At 44.9% G+C, this 18,454-nt stretch overlaps 1 protein-coding gene across 2 annotated transcripts in view; it reads right to left on the bottom strand.

Moving 5' to 3' along the window:
• Positions 1–18,454, bottom strand: part of CENPP (centromere protein P) — a 318,318-nt gene that overhangs the window by 282,232 nt on the left and 17,632 nt on the right. For both annotated transcript variants that reach the window (XM_084635190.1, XM_084635189.1), the window contains exon 6: positions 1,023–1,119. In XM_084635190.1, the coding sequence (XP_084491316.1) occupies positions 1,023–1,119 (97 nt within the window). The remainder of the gene's footprint in view (positions 1–1,022; positions 1,120–18,454) is intronic.

Raw genomic sequence — 18,454 nt, 5'->3', positions numbered from 1 at the left:
TTCTTGTATATTTCTTTATTTTATGGTTGGTTGGTTAAACCTTTATCCCTAATAATGCATTTTATTTAAAAAAAAAATTATGCATTTTAGTTAAAAAAAGCCAACGACCACCACCACCACCAAAAAACTGTAGCATGACATCTTATGCCATTACAGTTGTAATGGATTTGAACGGGTAAATCCCATGACATTTTTAATATGAGGTCCGCTATTGCCCAGTCACATCTTGTATAAGGCTTTTTTATTTTTATTTCTGGCTACAAGAGGTAACATTTGAAATTAATGTTTTTTATAAAAAAAAATCCAGGGAATAAGTAAATAAATGTTATTGCTTGGAGATGGTATGCTGAATACATATTTTACCAATTTATTTATTTTTTAAAACTTAAATCACTGTTCTTCCAAGTAAAACTACAGCAGAATGAAATGAAACACCACTAAGGAACAAATTATTATTTACATGAAAAATTACACAAAACAATAGCAAGGCAATTCAGTGACCTTCTGACCTGACCTCCAACTGCTTCCTGACCTTCTTGTCCATCCTAATAAACTTTCCCCCTTCTCCCCACCTGCTGCAAAAGGGCAACACCCCTTTTCTTCCAGCTAGCCAGAGAAAGACCCACTCACATGAAGTTGCAGTTGGAACAGTATTTTAAATTTCCCTGATGCCTTTACACTTGATTTAATCAGACTGCAATTTGTCTGAAAAAGAATATGGAAAATGCTATGACAAAATCAACTTAAATGACACATTAATAAAGAATTTTCCTTTTGTACATATGGGACACAAAATACCCAGTAAGTTTATAAACCTTTGGATAATGTTCTTTCTCCTCCAATTGCAAGTTTAATAGTAGTATTATTAAAAAGTGAGTTCTACTCAAAATTAAGATTGCTCTATTATTCTGAAAAGTGCTATGCAGAGTAATACTTATGTTCAATTTGCCCTTTCATCACAAAACTCTTATTAATATCAACACTTAGGAATGAAATATATAGAATGTTTTGTCACACACTACCTTGAAATGTTTGAAGGCGCATTTGCGATGTTCACACCACTCAGCAAAGGACGAAAGGCTTCTGAAAAATAGCAAAAGGTTTCCTTGTTCTTCGACACTGTAGGAAAAAAACCCAAACAATTTATGTAGTGCCTTCAGGCAGTTCTGGTAAAAAGCATCTATGATGAGTATATGTAACATGGGTTTTTTCTGCTAAATAATTCATAGCTAAATTCATTACATTTTTTTTCTTAAGCTCAGAACTTGCAACAAGTTGCATAATGGAAGAACCTTCCACATACAAGCTGATTTAAGGCAATGGGTATATGTGCACTGGAGGATCGAGATGTTAGTTTTTAAAATTTCTGTAGTACTACTGCTAGTAAGATGTAAACAGAAAATATGGGACTCAAGGAACATACTATCAAAATGAAAGATATAAAAACAAATAAAAAAGAAATGTATATAGTTTTAGCATTACAACATATATTTTAGGAATGGTCATTTTTTATTTTAATATATATTGTTTTTCATATTTCTGAACCCTGACTCCTGCCCTCTGCACCCAGCGTTAGGGGCTTTAAGGATTCAAGTAAGGTCTCTCTCCTCCTGTACTCTCACACATAACTCTGTAAAAACAGAGACTCTTCTATCTTTCTTGGACCACCAGACTACAGTCTTCATGCCCATAGTACATCTGAACAATAATCAAGGAGTCATTAGTTCATTTTCAACACCATGACATTAGTCATGGCGATATCAATGCAACAATTTATTTTCGGCATCAGTATTTTCCAACACTTTTAGAAAATACCACCTTACTTTCTAGCCATATGGACTGATATTGAATCCCAGGACTACTATGATTCTCTCAACTATTAACTGGCCTTTGCACAACTCAGCTATATCTCTGAGACACAATCAATATCAGGCTCTCAGCCTCTGCCTGCATTATGTTCAACTGATCAAGTTAGCCTTGAAATTGGATTTTCAACGGAGAAACAAGACGTTCTATTCATCAAAACATACATTTTAACTTAAAACAGAGATGTTCCTATATTTCTGAAACAGTTATATTAGCCGGAGCCTATATTTCTTCACATGAAATAATTCCGTTAAATCAATGGAATTTCTGTATGCAAAATAAATATAGGATTGAGCCCCACTATTTTTGTTGTTAATAATTTACATTACACTAGTGCACAAAGCACTCAAGCACGATTAGGGCCACATTGTGTTGGTTTGAAAAAAAAAGAAGTGACAAGGTTCTATCCCTTATTAAACCCTCAAGAAACCAATGTTTGAATCATTTCCCACAGAACTTTAGGTTTTTGAATTCACATCTATAATTATATGTTTTTAATAAAACTGCTCAAATTTCTTAATTCCACCAAAAAAAAAGAAATTGGAATACAGGCCTCACTGAACACAGACAAATGCATAGCTGGAAACCAGTCTGGCTTATGTCTGTGTTAGCATTGTTAAAATAGATGTTAAATTGATAATGTGTTTAGATTTGATGAAATACTTGTAGGATGCTGCATGTATTGATCTTACCTAGAACATCTGCAGCCCATGATATAAAGTTTTACAATGGAAACACTCGACATACCTCTATAATTGTGTAAGTCACCAAACAGGAAAGACACATTAGTTATTGGTAAGTGTTCGTCCTGCACCCAAGAAGGCTTATTGAAATCAAATGAGCCATTGTAAAGCATCAAAGGACTAAGACTTTGCTGAGAGCCTGTACACGTGCACGTACGTACACACAAAGAGGAGACAGGTGCCACGCCTGTTTGAATGCTGCGGGAAAGGGAATAAAAATCCCTGACCGGAAGGAACTTCATCCCTATGCTGCTTGAACTCTAAGGGCAAAGATTTCTAAGCATAAGTCAGGAGTCCCCAGGTGTTTAGTTTGGGATAGCCCTAAAGGAAATACAGGATTTGTTTTATTAGAGAAATTTCTATTATTTTTTATTGTAAATAACTCATGTTTCTTTCTCTTAGTTCAGGGGTGGCCAATCTGTGGCTCTGGAGCCACATGCAGCTCTTCAGAAATTAGTATGTGGCTCCATGTATAGGCACCGACTCCGGGCTGCAGCTACAGGCATCAACTTTCTAATGTTCCAGGGGGTGCTCACTGTTCAACCCCTGGCTCTGCCACAGGCCCTGCCCCCACTCCACCCCATCCCGCCCGCAGTGCCCTTGCTCCTCCCACTCCTCCCCCAGAGCCTCAGCCACGAAACAACTGATCGGGAAGCATGGAGCTGCTGGTGAACAGGAGGCACTGGGAGCATGGGGGGAAGGAGAGAAGCTGATGGGGGGCTGCTGACGTATTACTGTGGCTCTTCAGCAATGTACATTGGTAAATTCTGGCTTCTTCTCAGGCTCAGGTTGGCCACCCCGTCTTAGTTAATAAATCTTTAGTTAGTTTATTGCAGGCTTGGCTACAGGCATTTTCTTGGGTGAGAGACCTGGGATGCAATTGACCTGGGATAAGTGACTGGTCCTTTGGGATTGGGAGTAAACCGAACATTACTGCAATTTTTGGTGTAAGGGACCATCTATCACAAAGACAAGCTTGCCTGGGTGGAATGATAGTTTCCCTGGGCACTCTGGTCTATCTGTGACTCCTTGTTAAGGCAGTTATAGTGCTTTAGGAGTTCACACTTGTTACTTCGTTGGCGAAATCTAATTCTAGAACATACAACCAGTTTGTGCCATGTTCCTGGACAGTCTGGACTGAGGATGGCACTCACACTCGTGAGTCACTCCAGACAGGTTGACACTCCGTACTCTTAGTGCTGATTTTGGATTAAAATTAGTATGGGAAATATGTCTTAGATTAGGCTGTCTGTAACTGTGTGTAACAACCAATAATGGAGCCAGCACGGTGTCTGGTTGGGGCAGAAAATACACCTTACTTCACTTACAGTTCAAAAAATGAGAAAATGCTGTGGTTCTCTTCAATTTCCTGTATCTTTCAACTTTACCTAGAATGTCTTTCAGACAGAATTAATCCCACTGAGAACAATCGGTGTAAAACAGCCATATGAAATTATATATTTTGTTCCAGGGGCTGCAATCTTCGATTAGCAGTAAGCAGAAGTTAAATAAAAATTTTTGACAATGGAACACAGTGGTAGGCCACAAGCTCCTCATCATGTTTCCAGTCTGTTGACATGAAACCCTGAACTTTTTTTAAATATATATCTCAGTCATTATATGCAGATCTAAATTTATCTCGGTTCTGACTAGCTTATATTTAGGCTTGGAAGGATTTAATTATTATGGGTAAATCTTAGTAAATGTCGATTTCACTACACGCCCACAAACAGATGAAAAAATATTTTCATAGATAAAGATTTATAAATCAGCAAAGTAAGAAAAATGCTGCTCGAGAACTTAAAGTTTAAGTATACTTATATTTTGTACATTTTGGCATGTGATGTAACTTTTTGAATTCCATTATCTACTGGATAATGACCACCTATGGTTTGCCCCTTGTAATTATGCACAACGGCAAACATGTAAATTGATAAAAATCTAGAACAAAATGCTTAAAAATAAACATTGATATTATCTATTTAAATTATTTTTACAAAATCTAATGCTGCCAAGCCCACCTACATTATAAACGGTATGCAGTATTATTTGTCTTGTCAGTCCCATGATATTAAAGAAACAAAGGGGGAGAGGTAATATCTTGTACTGAACCAACTTCTCTTGGTGAGAGAGACAAGCTTTTGAGCTTACACAGAGCTCTTCTTCAGGTCTGGGAAACATTCTCAGCATCACAACTAAATATAAGGTGGAATGGATTGTTTAGCATACGTAGTTAATATATATATGGTACCAAGGTGGGAAAAAATCAATTTTTAAAATCAAATTTTTTTATTTAATTCAGACTTTTTTTTATAAAATGATTTTTGAGGAAAAAACCTATCTAAAGATAAAGATATATTATAGCTCAAAGATATCTCATAATGGAAAAGGGATTATTAATTCTATACTATGAGACAACGTTATTCATGTAATGTTTAAGAAAAGTTTTGTGAATGAGTTCCAATAGTTCAGGGATTAGGGAACCAATTTTATAGGGTTCCAGGGGCTTCTGTATAGATTATTTAGGTTAATCTCTATCTTCCCAAAGGTACTCAGTCTAGAAGATATCATGAGAGATGCTTAGTTTTACAGTTCTCACACTGTGGATTTGTGTCTCCACAGATAACATGCTTGTTAACAGCAAAAATGTTTTAAAATAAATAGAAGTGAGAAATAACAGACCTCAACCCTATTCTTCCTCTGCAAATTTGTGTACACAGAGTCAGTCCCTTACCTCTCTCTAAAAGTGCAAAGTTTCAAAAAGTTCAATGAATAGAAGATTGTTGGGGGCGCAATAGATCTGGACAAGAAGAAGAAGTCTGGAGATAAATGTAAAAAAGGAGGGACAGACAGTAGAAACAAAAATGAAACTGTTGGAGCAGCATATTCCAGAAGTCTTGAGGTCTTTCTGCGTGTAGCCTTCATTGATTTGAGGTCTACCATACCATTCTCTCACTAGAAGGGAAAACCTTTCATGGCAGCAGTCCGTAAAAAGAGACCCAGTTTGGAAATATTTTAATGAAGTTCCTCTACCTGTGAGTAAGACAGGCATGCGCACAAAATGCAAACAGTGCAACAAAGAAATGCAACGCCTGATCGTCCAAATGAAATAACATCTTCAGAAGTGTTCCTTTTCAGGAGGAAGCTGCGTTGAAGCTGATGAAAGGAACATGAAGGATCTTCAGGTTGGCAAACTTTTTTATTTCATATGTCCTCCTTAAGGACTGCCTGTCTTCCTTCTGCACTATTCTTGAATTCTCATGTTTAAGCAAAAAAATATATTTGTTACTCTATGGTAATATCATTTTAGATGCAGTTCTGATAAAAAATAAAAAGCTAAAATAGGCAGATCTTCCTTTTACAATTTCACCTTTAAAGTAGTACTAAGTGTCAGTGAATACAATGAGCAATACTCTATGAGCAGTATGGTAATAATAATTAAATAACTGCATTGATTATTTTGTTTAGGAGAATCCATCCTCAATATACAGGATTCTGAAGACTATCCACCGTGACAAAGTTCCTCCTCTACCTTGGTGGGTCTTGCGCTTATTGGGGGATTTGCTCGCCTTAGAGCTTCACAGCAGCCCTCAGCTTGGCCGTTTTTCTGAACCCACAGTCCAGGTCAACTCCTCCTGAGTCTGACCAGGAGTTGGGAGGTTTGGAGGAAACCCGGGCCTGCCCTCTACTCCGGGTTCCAGCCCAGGGCCCTGTGAATACAGCTGTCTACAGTGCCTCCTGGAACAGCTGTGTGACAGCTGCAACTCCCTGGGCTACTTCCCCATGGCCTCCTCCCAACACCTTCTTTATTCTCACCCTAGGACCTTCCTCCTGGTGTCTGATAATGCTTGTACTCCTCAGTCCTCCAACAGTCCACGTTCTCACTCTCAGCTCCTAGTGCCTCTTGCTCCCAGCTCCTCACACGCGCACCACAAACTCAAGTGAGCTCCTTTTTAAACCCAGGTGCCCTGATTAGCCTGCCTTAATTGAGTCTAGCATTTTCTTGATTGGCTGCAGGTGTTCTAATCAGCCTGTCTGTCTTAATTGTCTCCAGAAGGTTCCTGATTGTTCTGGAACCTTCCCTTTTACCTTACCCAGGGAAAAGGGACCTACTTAACCTGGGGCTAAATATATCTGCCTTCTCTCACTCTCCTGTAGCCATCTGGCCCGACCCTGTCACATATTCTCCCCGCCCCCCCAATCCCGCTCAACACTACGGGGTTGGGCAACTTGGGACGTCAGGCAGTGTACTCGTGACAAGCCATCTGCGTTGGCATGGTGGCTTCCAGCCCGGTGTTGTATGGTGAATTGGAAAGGTTGTAGGGACAGGAACCATCTGGTCACCCTTGCATTCTTCTCTTTATTTCGCTACATCCACTGGAGGGGTGCATGGTCGGTCACAAGGGTAAACCTTCATCCCAGAAGGTAATAACGTAGTGTTTCCATAGCCCATTTCACAGCGAGGCATTCTCTTTCAACCACAGTATACTTCTGCTCTCTCGCAAGGAGTTTCCTGCTGAGGTAGAGGATTGGGTGTTCTTCATCTCCGACCATCTGTGATAGGACAGCTCCCAATCCTACTTCAGATGCATCTGTTTGTAAAATGAATTCTTTGTTGAAGTCTGGGGCTTTAAGCATGGGGTTACTGCAGAGAGCTGTCCGTAGATTTATGAATGCTTTCTCTGCGGCATCTGTCCACTTCACCATGTCTGGACCCCGGGCTTTTATCAGGTCTGTCAGGGGACTTGCTCTGGTAGCAAAATGGGGAATAAGTCGTCAGTAGTACCCCACCACACCCAGGAATGCCTGGACTTGCTTTTTCCGATTCAGCCAGGGCCAATTTTGGATAGCCTCTAGTTTGTTTAGTTGGGGCTTGACCATGCCCCTTCCTACAATGTAGCCAAGGTATTTAGCCTTGGCTAGCCCAATAGCACACTTGGCTGGGTTGGCTGTGAGGCCAGCCCATCTTACCGTGTCCAGAACCACTTCCACCTTTTCCAAGTGGGTTTCCCAGTCGGGGGTGTGAATAATCACATCATCCAGGTATGCCACTGCATAACTGGTATGAGGCTGTAGGAGCTTGTCCACAAGACCCTGGAAGGTGGCAGGTGCCCCATGCAGTCCAAAAGGAAGAATAGTATATTGAAACAGACCCTCTGGTGCAGAGAATGCCGTCTTTTCTTTTGCATCTTTGGCAAGGGGAATCTGCCAGTATCCCTTTGTTAAATCAAAGGTGGTCAAAAATCGGGCATTGCCCAGGAGGTCAACTAACTCAATGATACGGGGTATGGGGTGTGCATCGAATTTGGATAGCTCATTCAGCTGGCGAAAGTCATTACAAAACCTAGTGGCGCCATCAGGTTTGGGCACCAACACGGTCGGGCTTGACCACTGACTGTGGGACTCTTCGATGACTCCCAGCTCCAACATCCTTTTTACCTCTGCCCTGACCTCCTCCCTTTTTGCCGCTGGGATCCAATAGGGCCTTAAAGTTACCTTTGCCCCAGGGTCTGTGTTAATGTGGTGATATGCTTTGGTGGTCCGGCCTGGTTTGGTTGAAAAACACATCCTGGTATCGGTTGATCATCTCAGTTACCTCCTTCTTCTGGTTTGGTGTCAGATCAGTAGATATCCTGATCTGCTCCTGCATGTCATTTCCCTGGATTGGGGTCTCTTGGGCCACTACACACGCCTCTCGTTGGTGCCAAGGCTTTAAGAGGTTAATGTGATAAATTTGTTCTTGTTTCCGGCGGCCTGGCTGCCGCACCTTGTAGGTTACTTCCCCCACGGGTTCAACCACCTCATAGGGCCCCTGCCATTGGGCCAAAAGCTTGCTTTCTGCCGTGAGTACCAACACCATCACCCGATCCCCTGGTTGGAACTGTCGGACTTTTGCCTGGTGATTGTAATGGGTTCGCTGGGCCTCCTGCGCCTTTTCCAAATGTTCCCGTACAATAGAGGTGACCCGGGCTATCTGTTCCCGCATCTGCAACACATGGTCAATTATATTTCTCTCCTCATTGGGTTCCTCTTCCCGATTTCTTTTGTGATATCTAGTATGCCACGGGGGTGACGTCCATATAATAATTCAAAGGGGGACAACCCAGTTGAGGCCTGAGGTACCTCCTGGATTGCAAACATAAGGTAGGGTAGTCGGGTATCCCAATCCTTCCCGTCCCAATTTACCACTTTCCTTATCATTGCCTTGAGGATTCGGTTAAACCTTTCTACCAGCCCATCGGTCTGCGGATGATAAACTGAAGTTCTCAGGGGACGTATATGGAGCAGTATACAGAGGTCCTTCATTAGCTTCAACATAAATGGGGTACCTTGGTCTGTTAAGATCTCCTTTGGTAGCCCCACTCGGGCAAAGATCCCCACCAACTCTTTCGCTATCGTTTTAGAGGCCGTGTTCCACAGGGGGACGGCTTCTGGGTAGCGAGTAGCATAATCCAGAGTGACAAGTATATATTGGTGGCCCCAAGCCATCTTCCCCAGGGGTCCCACTGGGTCCATGGTTATTTGCTCGAAGGGGACCTCTATGATGGGAAGGGGTACTAAAGGTGCCCTCAAGTGGGGACAGGGACTGTGCAGCTGACACTCCGGGAAGGACTCCCAGTACCTCCGCACTTCTTCATGTACTCCGGGCCAGAAGAATCGTCGCAGGACCCATGCCAGGGTCTTCTCTACCCCCAAATGCCCCCAAAAAGATGACTATGGGCCAGACTTAATACAGCATTCTGGTGTTTTTGAGGTACTAGGATCTGCTGTACCTTCTGCCCCTGTACTGGTGCAATCCGGTATAAGAGATTTTTCTTCATTATGAAGTAGGGTCCTGGTCCCTGGGTTTTCCCTTCCATGGGGACCCCATCTATTTCGGTCACCTCTTTCTTAATGTTGTTGTACCTTGGGTCTTCAGCCTGGTCCCGTTCAAAATTTCCTCTCCAGGGGCTAATCTGTCCGAGATCTAGGGGGCCAGTCTCTGTTGCCTCTACTGGTTCAGAGGCGTTAGGGTGTGGGTCAGACTCGGGTGCTTCTCCCTCCTGGGTGGCCTCCTTTTCAGCTGCTCGGGTCCGCCTACCTACGTGAGCGACCCTCTGGCTTTGGGCCAGTATTCGGGTTCCCAAGGCTTTAGCTGCCCTTCTTTCCTTTTTCGTCTTTCTAGCCCCTCTGGGAGCGGAGAACAAATCTGGGGCTATTTCAGAGAAGATTGGGGGTTGACAGTCTACTGTGGATGCCTCACTAACTTCAGGGCTTCCCCCTTTCTCCAATTCCCCGACCGGGAGTAAGTCTCCAAACCCTGGGAAGTCCCTCCCTATGAGCACTGGGTATCGGAGTTTAGGGACTACCCCTGCTGCTACCTCAGTAGCGTTCCCCTGAATCTCGATTTTTACTGGGATGGTGGGGTAATAACCAACTGTCCCATAGATGCACATTATCCCCGTACGCTTAGCCCACAGCAGCTGACTACGCTTCACGAGCTTCCCCGAGACAAGCGTGATAGCACTCCCTGAATCAACCAGTGCCGTGGTCTCTACCCCATTTAGCTTCGCTGGTCTGGTGCACATATGTGGGGTTAGTGAGACCCCCCACAAGGTGGATTAGGGAGCATGGGTCTGCCCAGTTCCCCAGGTTACTCTGCATAGGCTCCTCGACATTGGGACACTGTGCAGCTATGTGTCCCCACTCCCCGCCGGCGTAACATCTGTATGGAGCCCTAGGCATTCCCTGGTCTCTTGGTTTGGGCAGTCTAACATCAAGATCCTCTTCCCCCTCTGTGCTCCAACAATTTGTTGCTTCTGGTGGGCCTTCAGCCCCTCTCTTTTTCCACCTGGGCTCTCCTGGCGGCCCAGTCACCCGAGCTCTAGGGCTTGGTGCTGCTAGTTTAACCCGGGGTGCTTCTTCCTTAACTGGTCGGGTTAGCTCCCTCGCTGTCCTTCACCTTTCGACCAGTGCGACAACCTCGTCATAGGTGGAGGGTTCATTCTGGCTTACCCAGGCATAAAGGTCTGGCGGTAATCCTCTCATGTACCGGTTGATGACCAGAACCTCTAGTATTTCCTCTGGACTCTGGGACTCAGTTCGTAACCACTTTCCTGCGAGATGGTTGAGGTCATAGAATTGGGACCGTGGGGTTTTGTTTTTCTGGTACCTCCACTCATGATATGGCTGGGCCTGCACTGCAGTCGTTACCCCAGATCTGGCCAGGATCTCTGCGTTCAGCTGGGGGTAGTCTGCCGCAGCCTCTTCTGGCAAATCATAGTAGGCCTTCTGGGCCTCCTCACACAGGAATGGAGTGAGGATGCCAGACCACTGTTCTTGGGGCCAAGCCTCCCGCAGGGCTGTCCTCTCAAAGGCCAGGAGGTATGCCTCTACATCATCCTCCCGCGTCATTTTCTGCAGCCAATTGCTGGCCCGCATGATCTGCGTCCCATCATAGCTGTGATTCAGCTCTGTAAGGGCCTTTACCTGGTTTACCAGTTCCCGCAACATAGCCCAGTCTTGAGCAGCCTGGTCCATCAGCAGGCCATTAGTCTCTTGCTGCAGCCGCACTGCCTCCTGTTGGGCGGCTGCCTGGACATGGGTAGTCTCCTGCTAGGCAGCGGTGACTTGCATCAGTGCCCGCACTACCTCCCCCTGGCTTACCCCCCCCCACACACCCTCCTTCTTCCGCCGCACTGTGTACACCAAATCCCATTGCTGATACCAGTTGTAACAAAGTTCCTCCTCTACCTTGGTGGGTCTTGCACTTACTGGCAGATTTGCTTGCCTTGGAGCTTCACAGCAGCCCTCAACTTGGTCGTTTTTCTGAACCCACAGTCCAGGTCGACTCCTCCTGTGTCTGACCAGGAGTTAGGAGGTTTGGAGCAGCTCGCAGAGACCCCTTCCCCCTCTACTCCCCCCATGGCCACGGGAGTGGGGCTAGGGCAGGCAGAGAGCCTGCCTTAGCTGCAGCCCCGCTACACCCAGGGGTGGCAGGTTTGTAGAAATTTTGGTGGTGCCCAGAACCTGCCCCTCCCAAACTCTGCCCCCCCACCTGCCTAAGGCTCCGGGAGGGAGTTTGGGTGGGGGGAGGAGGTCTGGGGTGAAGGTCTTAGACTGTAGATTAGGATGCAGGAGGGGTGAAGGGTGCAGGCTCTGGGAAGGAGTTTGGGTGCTGGCTGTAGGCTCCGAGCTGAGGCACGGGGTGGGGATGCAGGAGGGGATGAGGGGGTGCAGGCTCTGGGACAGAGTTTGTGTGTAGGCTCTGGGCTGGGGCAGGGGGTTGGGGTGCAGGAGGGTGTGAGGGGTGCAGGATCTGGGAGGGAGTTTGGGTGGGGGAGGGGGTCTGGGATGCAGGATTTGGGATGGAGTTTGGGTGCTGGGTGCAGGCTCCGGGCTGGGGCAGAGGTGCAGGAGGGGTGCAGGCTCTGGGAGGGAGTTTGGGGCAGGAGGGGGGTGTGGGGAGGGGGTGCAGGATCTGGGAGGGAGTTTGGGGATACGAGGGGGTGCAGGGGTGAGGGCTGTGGGGCTGAGGATGAGAGGTTAGGGGTGTGGGAGGTGCTCAGGGCTGGGACAGAGATTTGGGTGTGGGGGGATTAGGGCTCTGGCTGGGGCTGGGGTTGGGGGCGTTGGAGAGGCTCAGGCTAGGGAGGAAGGGCAGGGTAAGCCTGCCCTGTCATTAGTGAATGGGGGGCACTAGGACCCTGCTGCAGCAGTTGACTCAGGGAGCCGGCCAAGCAGAGTCAACCTGAGCTGGGGGAGGTGAGCGGGGGCAGCAAGTAGGGGGAGAGACCCAGCCCTAAACATTGGTGGAGCTGGGCCCCGGGCCCTGAATATTGCTGGAGCCCGGGCACCACAAGTGTATATAACTTGCTGTCCCTGGCTGCACCACCGGAGATCGCCATCAATTGGGAGAGTCTCCATGATTGACCTCAACCAGTTGGTGACCACTGGATTAGAGGCATGGCTGAATCTTCATTGGATAAAGAAGAAAAGCATTTCCTCTTTGGGTTGGCCTTCTCCAGTTTTAATTGTAATTGTAAATCCAACACAGGAATGACCCCAGATCTGTCACCTAAAAAGAATGGCTCAGGTATGGCAATCTTCCTCACATCCTCTGCAGTGAAGACCAATGCAAAGAACTCATTTGGCTTCTCTGCAATGGCTTTGTCTTTCTTGAGTGCTCACTTAGCACCTTAATCATCCATTGACCCCACTGACTGTTTGGCAGGCTTCCTGCTTCTGATGTACTTAAAAAAAACTGATGTTAGTGTGGTGTCTTTTGCTAACTGCTCTTCAAATTCTTTTTTTGGCCAACCTAATTATATTTTTACACTTGACTTGCCAGAGTTTATGCTCATTTTGAGTTTCCTCAGTAGGGGTTTAACTTCCAATTTTTAAATGATGCCCTTTTACTCTGCTATTTAGCTATGGTGCCATTTGGTCTTGCTGCTTATCAAACTTGAAATTTAGATTAAGGTTTCTAACGAAGAGGGGTGAAGTTCTCGAACAGCCTTCCAAAGGGAGCAGAGGGGGCAAGAAAATCTAACTTGTTCCAAGACTGAGTTTGATAAAGTTTATGGAGGGGATGGTATGATGAGGTTGCCTACAATGTTACATGGCCCATCTGCATCTGCTATTAGCAAATATCTCCAAAGGCTGGGGATGGGACATTAGACAGGGAGGACTCTGAGTTACTACAGAGAATTCCTTCCCAGATGTCTGGCTGATAAGTCTCACCACGTGCTGAGGCTCTAACAGATTGCCCTATTTGAGATTGGGAAGGAAATTTTCCCCAGGTCAGATTGGCAGAGACCATGGGGGTTTTTCATCTTCCTTTCTTCAGCATGGGTCACTTGCTGGTTTGAACTAGAGTAAATGCTGGAGTCTCTGTAACTTCAAGTCTTTAAATCAAGATTTGAGGACTTCAGTAATTCAGCCAGAGGTTATGGGCCTATTATAGGAATGAGTGGGTGAAGTGCCTTCGAGCCTTTAAGTCTATGAGTCCATGAGATGGTTGATCTACTGACACCAAACTGGCTAGCTACTGACCGGTAGCAATCGGGAGTAGGGAGGTTCCAAATGATGATGGCTAGGCTAAGGGCAGCTTTCATCTAGGTGTTCTGCTTTGAGGCTCTGGGGCAAACTCTGCACAGATTTCCAGGAAAGTGTTTTAGGACATTCTAAAGTTCTGCCACCACTGCTGATCATCCCAGGTCTATAGCACTATCCTGTCCCGCCCGTCATTGCTAGAGCACAAAAAGCAGCACGTCACCAAGTGAAGTCGTTCCAGGAAAACATCAAGGAGACATGTTGGTCAGTTTCAGCCTCCTCCTAACAGGCCCTGTTCCTTAAGTAACTGAACAAAATTCAGGTATTCATGCAACAACCTATTCACCACCATGAGGATAACAGTGCTTGCCAATGCCTCCTCCATGCTTCCAGACAGCACTTTGAAAATACTACTGGCTCACAAAATATAGATGGATGATGGGATGAAAGAAGAGCAATCTTGGGAATTACTTAATTTGACCCCAAATCCCAAAATTCCACTGCCTTCTAGTAGGTATCCCACAACAGATGTACGAAAAATCCCAGAATGCATAAAGTACAGTTGCAGAGCAATCCACCATGGGATGCAAGACCTGAATGCTGATCACTTGTTTTCAACCATCATCCTCCTGTGTGGCAGCAATGATATAAGGCAAATTTACCTTAATCAAGGAGTAACTGTGGTGCATCGGCATTGCTCATGCAATACTTGTTAAGGGTCACTTAACATGTATGGACAAAACATGCGGTTTCAAGTGTAGACATGCCCTAAGTGTACACACATATGTACAGACGTAATGTTTGCTACATATGAGACAGTGAACCACATTACTGCACCAAATTCAAAATGAGTATTAGCTTTGACGGTACACGTGTAAGATAAGTGATTTTCTTCAGTGTCAGAGGGAGTGAAGGAAATGAGTACACAAAACCTAAATTTTTGAAGGGTAAGCACAGGAGTTCTCAAACTGGGGGTTAGGACCCCTCAGGTGGTTGCGAGGTTATTAGATGGGGGGGGTCACGAGCTGGCAGCCTCCACCCTAAACCCAGCTTTGCATCCAGCATTTATAATGGTATTTAATATATTAAAAAGTGTTTTTAATTTATACGGGGGGGGGGGAGTCACACTCAGAGGTTTGCTATGTGAAAGGGGTCACCAGTACAAAAGTTTGAGAACCGATGGATAAGCAGGAGAGCCTGAAGAAAAATATTTCTACTCTGACTCATTCAGCTGTCAAGAAGGTTTTCAGAAATCTGAAACAAAATGGAAACTCTATTTTCACAAGAAATAATTCACAGCACTGAAGTTAACTAGGTCTCCCCCGACCCTGCATTCCCACAGTTATTGCTGTTTTCGTTCACTCATTTCAGAGAGTGTAATGTGGCATTTCACTCACTCACTTTTGCCAGTTTGGAAATGATTCTCAAAGTGTTCCTAACACTGTAGGAGACTCCTTCAAATTACTTGGAGTTCTGACAGACCAACAACATAAACAAAAATTTATTGGTTAGCTTAATAATGATGTGAAGAAATATGAAGTATTGGCACTACACTGCTGTGTTTTTTGTAATGGTAACCTGTGTGTATACTTAAGTATTAAGAAAAATTTTCAAAGAAATAGGTAGATCTGTGAGAGAACTCATAATTTAAGACTGTTTTGGAAAGAATTTAGCAGTCTAGAACCAGAGTGGATTAAAAAAAAAATTCCATTAACTACAGAAAGAACTGATCTCGAAAGCTATTGTGCATGTGACAGAGAAGTTATCCAAGAAACAGAAGATAAATTTAGTAACACAGTAACTCCCTATCAGGCCACAATAAAATAGTCCCTATCCAATTTCTGTACCACTTTTACAAAAGCATATCAGTAAAAACAAAAAGTAAGTAAGAAACAAAAATCCATTATAAAAGAAACAGGATCCCTTAACTACTTCCAAAGAAAAAAAAATTAACTCAGCACAGTACTCATGACTTTTTGCACCAGATATAAAAACAAGAAATGACTCTTACAGCTGTGGTAATAATGATTGTCTCATGGGGTTCCCTTTCTCTCTCTCTCTCACACACACAAAACTACAACAGACCCACCCACCCCCAGAACTAAGCCCATGCAAAGTTTAATATAATACAGATGTGTTGCAGATACAACACAAAATGCTGCATTCTACTGACAAAGTCAAAGTTTAACTAGTTAGGAAACACAAAGTTGAAGCCATTCTCAAAGTGTCAAACAAAATACAAAACGGAAAGGGTAATTTATGCAATAAATTAGTTTACTATTCCCTGTCATGTGGCCCACTCACCGCTAGAGTCACCCCCTCCTGGACACTCTGGGGGTTAGCTCCGTCCAGTTGCTGGACCCTCTAGCAGTCCCTCCACCCAAGGTCCTCTCTTCTGCCCCTCTAGCTCCAGGAGCTGCAGCTTCCTCTTCATGACTGGGCCCTTTGACCAGGTCCCAAAAGTCCTCCCCTTACGTCCTTGAAGGCGAACTGCCCCAGGCAGTCCACTTTCCCCTGTGTGGACTGCACCACTTCCCCAGTGGCTGGTAAGGAAACCCAAGCCCACCCTCTACTCCAGATTCCAGCTCAGGGGTCCTCACTTTAACAGCCAAGGTCTGCCCTATCCAACTCAGAGACTAACCAATTTATTTGAGCATAAGCTTTCGTGAACTACAGCTCACTTCATCGGATGCATACTGTGGAAAGTGTAGAAGATCTTTTTATACACACAAAGCATGAAAAAATACCTCCCCTCACCCCACTCTCCTGCTGGTAATAGCTTATCTAAAGTGACCACTCTCCTTACAATGTGTATGATAATCAAGGTGGGCCATTTCCAGCACAAATCCAGAGTTTAACAAGAACGTCTCGGGGGGGGGGGGGGGGGGGGGGAGGAAAAAACAAGAGGAAATAGATTACCTTGCACAATGACTTAGCCACTCCCAGTCTCTATTCAAGCCTAAGTTAATTGTATCCAATTTACAAATGAATTCCAATTCAACAGTCTCTCGCTGGAGCCTGGATTTGAAGTTTTTTTGTTGTAATATCGCAACTTTCATGTCTGTAATCGCGTGACCAGAGAGATTGAAGTGTTCTCTGACTGGTTTATGAATGTTATAATTCTTGACATCCGATTTGTGTCCATTTATTCTTTTACGTAGAGACTGTCCAGTTTGACCAATGTACATGGCAGAGGGGCATTGCTGGCACATAATGGCATATATCACATTGGTGGATGTGCAGGTGAACGAGCCTCTGATATAGTGTGGCTGATGTTATTAGGCCCTGTGATGGTGTCCCCTGAATAGATATGTGGGCACAGTTGGCAACGGGCTTTGTTGCAAGGATAGGTTCCTGGGTTAGTGGTTCTGGTGTGTGGTACGTGGTTGCTGGTGAGTATTTGCTTCAGGTTGTGGGGCTGTCTGTAGGCAAGGACTAGCCTGTCTCCCAAGATTTGTGAGAGTGTTGGGTCATCCTTCAGGATAGGTTGTAGACCCTTAATAATGCATTGGAGGGGGTTTAGTTGGGGGCTGAAAGTGACGGCTAGTGGCGTTCTGTTATGTTCTTTGTTAGGCCTGTCCTGAAGTAGGTGACTTCTGGGAACTCTTCTGGCTCTATCAATCTGTTTCTTCACTTCTGCAGGTGGGTATTGTAGTTGTAAGAATGCTTGATAGAGATCTTGTAGGTGTTTGTCTCTGTCTGAGGGGTTGGAGCAAATGCGGTTGTATTGCAGAGCTTGGCTGTAGACAATGGATCGTGTGGTGTGGTCAGGGTGAAAGCTGGAGGCATGTAGGTAGGAATAGCGGTCAGTAGGTTTCCGGTATAGGGTGGTGTTTATGTGACCATCGAACTCCAGCGAGAGACTGTTGAATTGGAATTCATTTGCAAATTGGATACAATTAACTTAGGCTTGAATAGAGACTGGGAGTGGCTAAGTCATTATGCAAGGCAACCTATTTCCCCTTGTTTTTTCCTTACCCCCCCCCCCCGATGTTCTTGTTAAACCCTGGATTTGTGCTGGAAATGGCCCACCTAGATTATCATACACATTGTAAGGAGAGTAGTCACTTTAGATAAGCTATTACCAGCAGGAGAGTGGGGTGAGGGGAGGTAATTTTTCATGCTTTGTGTGTATAAAAAGATCTTCTACACTTTCCACAATATGCATCCGATGAAGTGAGCTGTAGCTCACGAAAGCTTATGCTCAAATAAATTGGTTAGTCTCTAAGGTGCCACAAGTATTCCTTTTCTTTTTGCGAATACAGACTAACACGGTTGTTACTCTGAAACCTATCCAACTCCTTGTTGCTTTTCTCTTGACCCTTGCCTACCTTTCTGGCTCTCTCTCCTCCCAGGAATTAACTGTAGACTACCCTCTATAGTCCCAAACCCACCTCTCTTCACCCAGGGAGTGACTCTGGGCTACTTCCCTGGAGCCCCTAGCTGCTCTCAGTTCCTGGGCTTTCTACAAGCCCCTTCTTTTCCCATCCAGCTGAACCTCATCTAATTAATCCTTGCTTCCTGACTCCTCCTCCTGGTAGAGAAATGCCTCCTCCTGCTGGAGAAACTGCAGAACAAAATTCATTTGCAAATTTAACACCATTAATTTGGGCTTGTATAGGGACTGGGAGTGGCTGGCTCACTACAAAAGCAACTTCCCCTGTCCTGGCTTTGACACCTCCTCCTCAATTATTGGGAGTGGACTACATCCACCCTGATTGAATTGGCCTTGTCAATACTGGTTCTCCACTTGTAAGGTAACTCCCTTCTCTTCATGTGTCAGTATAATAATGCCTGCATCTGTAATTTTC

Source organism: Lepidochelys olivacea, assembly GCF_965140295.1.
Source record: "Lepidochelys olivacea isolate rLepOli2 genome assembly, chromosome: 7".
In the NCBI taxonomy this organism is placed as follows: Eukaryota; Metazoa; Chordata; order Testudines; family Cheloniidae; genus Lepidochelys; species Lepidochelys olivacea.
The sequence above is the reverse complement of the archived record's forward strand: the minus strand, read 5'-3'. Positions and strand labels throughout refer to the sequence as shown.